This window comes from Mandrillus leucophaeus, unplaced genomic scaffold (assembly GCF_000951045.1).
Source record: "Mandrillus leucophaeus isolate KB7577 unplaced genomic scaffold, Mleu.le_1.0 Scaffold575, whole genome shotgun sequence".
Taxonomy (NCBI): domain Eukaryota; kingdom Metazoa; phylum Chordata; class Mammalia; order Primates; family Cercopithecidae; genus Mandrillus; species Mandrillus leucophaeus.
In genome coordinates this window covers 316,111-320,481 of record NW_012106197.1, presented here as the reverse complement: position 1 = coordinate 320,481, position 4,371 = coordinate 316,111, and the positions used below count along the sequence as shown (strand labels likewise).

At 58.6% G+C, this 4,371-nt stretch overlaps 1 protein-coding gene across 1 annotated transcript in view; it reads right to left on the bottom strand.

Moving 5' to 3' along the window:
* Nucleotides 1-4,371, bottom strand: part of LOC105552798 (contactin-associated protein-like 4) — a 193,941-nt gene that overhangs the window by 80,649 nt on the left and 108,921 nt on the right. The window contains exon 14 of the mRNA XM_011998554.1: nucleotides 2,534-2,731. Within this exon, the coding sequence (XP_011853944.1) occupies nucleotides 2,534-2,731 (198 nt within the window). The remainder of the gene's footprint in view (nucleotides 1-2,533; nucleotides 2,732-4,371) is intronic.

Here is a 4,371-nt window from a genome sequence, read left to right as displayed (position 1 = left end):
ACCAGCCTGTGGGCACCCTGGATGCTGGACCCCAGGGACCTCCCTTGGATGCTTTTCTGGTCCTCTGACTGCACTGAGCCCCCCCAGGGCAGCCTTGGTGACAATTCCCTCAACCACGTGAAGCCGCGGCCTGGGCTGTATCCATCCGAACCCAGTGACAATTCCCTCAACACGTGAGGCCGGGGCCTGGGCTGTATCCATCCGAACCCAGTGACAATTCCCTCAACACGCAAGGCCGGGGCCTGGGCCGTATCTATCCGAACCCAGTGACAATTCCCTCAACCACGCGAGGCCGGGGCCTGGGCCGTATCCATCCGAACCCAGGGGCACCAGGCACTGGCCGCCATCACATAAAGCCCCAGGTTCTTATCTGCCTATTCAAGGACCCCCGCCCAGACCATTTCCAGTCCCTGCTCTCCCTCCTCATCTCTGCTCTCTCCTCCAGTGGCTTTGCCGGACTCCGCATCCCAGATCCCCCCAGCTCCTTCTTTTCTGGGGCTCCCCTGGGGCCTCCCCATCACCATCCAGAACCTGCTTCTGTACCATTGTCCTTAAGAACACTCCCAGAGGCTGGGCGCGGTGGCTCACGCCTGTAATCCCAGCACTTTGGGAGGCCGAGGCGGGCAGATCATGAGGTCAGGAGATCGAGACCATCCTAGCTAACACGGCGAAACCCCATCTCTACTAAAAATACAAAAAATTAGCCGGGCGTGGTGGCGGGCGACTGTAGTCCCAGCTACTCCGGAGGCTGAGGCAGGAGAATGGCGGGAACCTGGGAGGTGGAGCTTGCAGTGAGCTGAGATGGTGCCACTGCACTCCAGCCTGGGCGACAGAGTGAGACTCCGTCTCAAAAAAAAAAAAGAAAAAAAAGAGCGCCCCTAGACCTCCAGATCTTCCTCTGGCAGGAACGCTCCCCACTCTGGCTTCCCAAACACCTGCCTGTCCTCCTGCACTCGGCCGGGGGCACTGTGGCAATGGGGCTCACCTGCCTCCATGGTCACCTGTGCGATTTGCATTGAGCTCAGCCACACCAGGGAGCTGGGAGCTGAGCCATCTGTGTGGGGACACCATGGAGGAGCCTGTGGGACCGTGGGATCACTCTGTCTCCAGAACCCACACCTGCACGGTTGGGGGTCCAGCCTCAGGCCACATATTCAGCCCAGAGGATCCTCAAGTGTACCAGGCAGCCCCCGAGGACGCGATGGCACATCCTACCCAGGGAGGCCAAGGCTGTCCCAGGACACAGGACCTGCCCTAGAGTCCCCTGTGGTCCCAGCACAGGCTTCGGGGTGGATACCCCACACGGTGTGTGCAGTGCAAGGGCCATTTGTGTGGAATCATGAACACTGAAACCCGAGTGCTGACCTCTTCTGTGCTCACCCCAAGTTCCAACCCTGAGGGAAAGGCCGGGCCCCTTCCCTGCACCCATCCCGGCACCTGTCCCCGCACCCCTCCCAGCACCCCTCCCTGCACCCCTCCCCGGCTCAGAGGGACCCAGCACAGCCCTCAATCCCGCAGCTCACTGTGGCCGACGTGGGACCTGGCCTCTGATATTCCGGACATGAATCCCAGGGTGGCCTGAGCCCCAGAGTGTAGGGGGGTCCGGGAGGAGGGCTGGCATTTGGGGAGGGTGGCAGAAGGGCCACATCCACAGCAAGCTGCCCCAGGCTTGGGAGACCCGGTCCCTTGGTGTGCATGAGGCCAGCAGCTGGCCCGACAGGACGGGGCTGAGTGGGCGGCCGCCTCCAGTCTCGCTGGACACAACACACACGCGTGTGATGTTCACAGGCCATGCTTCTGCCAAGGGCCAGGCGCCCTGTGGGGTGCTGCCCTCAATCCTGTAACTCCATCTTTTGCCAGAAAAGGTGCTGAGTGAAAATGACGTGGAGCGGCAGTGGCTTTATTTGAGGCCAACTTCACTCTGCTCCAGTTTCTCTAATTTATGAAAGGATTGATTTGCAAAATCCAAGGGTGAGTGATCATGGTTATGGATCAATTACAGCCTGACACCCCTACACTCCAGGCTGAGGAAAAGCATGACATGCAGCGGGGCTAAGGCTCGGTGGGGTCAGCCCGGGGTCCCTGGACACTAGGTGGAGGGGTCTGTCTGCTCAGCAAGGCTCTAGAACTTCCTAAATAGGGCAGTGCCCTGCGAAAGCAGAGCCCACAGAGAGACACGTCTGTCCTTACAGAGGAAATATGGGATTGTTTGGAAAACCCGGGGGGACCAGCAAGGTCTCAGGACGGTGAAGACCTGGGGCATGAGGAGCGGATGGGGGCTGGAGAAAGTCGGCACCTCAGTAAAATATTCTAAAGGGAGAAAACAGGGGCATGAGGAGCGGATGGGGGCCAAGGAAAATCACTACCACCGTAAAATATTCTAAAGGGAGAAAACACAGCATCCATCAGGAACGTCTCTGCCCGCCATGGTGTTCTGCGAGCTGCCCCTGGATCAAGCTCTTCCTGAAACCCTCGACTGCGACACCCACACCTCCCAGGCTCAGGTCAGGAAGGGTTGGGAGGGGCTGCCTACCTCGAGGGTCCTGCAGCCGAGACCTCCGACAGTGGAGCTCCAGCTCCTGTTGGCAGTGCCTGGCGCGGTCTACGCTGGCCAGCAGCTGCTCTGCACTGGCCGTGTACTGGAACATTGCCCGGTGCGGGTTCTCCAGGCTCGCGCCCTTGACCCTGGTTAAGGCCGAGCCGTTGTGCTGCAGCACTGTCCACGGAACATCTCCAGGGCGAGAGCAGGAGAGAGAGGAGAAGGAGTGTCACTAGCAGCACACACAGACCCCGGGTGCCCACTGGTCCTGAGATGTCGGAGTCCAAGAATCAGATTAATAGGATTCTAGAACATTAGGTCCTGAGAAGGGGTGGCCTCTTGTTATGATTTGTGTTACTCAGTATCCGAGGGGATCCAGCCACGAACATGTGTGTTTCCAGGTATTTAGCCAGATGGAATGTTATAGGCGAAAAAGTAGAAGAAATGGTCATTAACATTTTGTAATGATCTAAAATTATGCAAACTACACCTTCTCTACTCCTAAAATGTGCTTTTCACTGCTGCACAAGAGCCCTGTGGGCACCCCTGGTACCTCTGCAGCCCTGATCCTCTGGCTGTTCCCTTCCTTCCTCACTAGGCACCACTCAGGAGGCCACTGGCCCAGAAGGGTCGGCTCCATGGCTTAGGCCTGGAAGGGCAGGATGAGGCTGGTCCCTCCTGCGCCTCGGCCCTGGCCCAGCTTCCCTGGTGTTGAGAATGAAACCTGCCCTGCACGCCGAACGCTGTGCGGGAGGAGGCACGTGGCCGCTCCAGCCCCACCCTGTGTGTGCAGTCCAGACACCTGGCACCATCCGAAACTGGAGGTTATGCAGTATGTTCTCATCGGGACTTGTCAAATTAGAGCCTGTGACACCGTCATTGGACTTGGATTTGTGCCTGCCCCTCTGTTACCTTCTCCTTGCAGAAGCCCCTCCTGCGTGTCCTGGCGAGTGCAACCTGGACCAGGGGAGTGAGACGCAGCCACAGACCGCTGCCAGCTGCATTCCAGACCACTCCATCCTGCGGCTGGACCCCTAGCCCTGGACCCTTTACTGGTCCCAGTGTGACTGACAGGTGAGGCCTCAGAGCCCAGGAGAGCAGCGAGGGTGAGGCCAGCAGCCAGAAGGGTCCCTGGAGAACCACGGCCTGGAGTCTGCAGAGAAACATGCATGGGCCATGAAGGCTGTGGCTGAAGGAGGCGCTGCCCACACGACCCAGCCAGCAAGTGTCCTGCCTGTCCTCCCCGCCTGGGACTCCCAGACGCACCTCCTTTCCCGTCCTCTCCTCTACATGAAGCCCCAGTGTTTCATCTGGCAGAAAGGTGGGGTCCCAGTGACCCCAAGAGGGGCCGGGTAACATTTTGATCATGGGTTCTGTGCCTGTGGCTCGATGGCAGGAGTCGTCATGGGGCTCACTCTGTTCTCAGTGATAGGGTTCCCTCAAGGCAGAAATCGCCCACCTGCTTTGGAGGTAAAAGTGTTCTTGGCCGAGTAGAGGCATGAGTTGCAAACAGGGCGGGGCTCTGCCTGCACGACCCTGGACACACTGCTCCTTTAGGGGATGGCCACCGGAGAAGCCAAATTCCAGCACAGCCAGGGGTGCTTTGCATTGCCAGCCTAAGTGTGGCTCCCAAAATTCATGTGCTGACATGTGAACATGTGGAAATCTGAGGTTCTAACCCCATGACCTCGAATGTGGCCTTATTAGGAGCAGGGTGGTTGCAGATGAAATTAGACAAGGCAAGGCCATAGTGGAGCAGGGCCAGCCTGATCCAACCCCACTGTCCTTGTGAAAGGGGAGATTTGAACACACACACACACACACACACACAC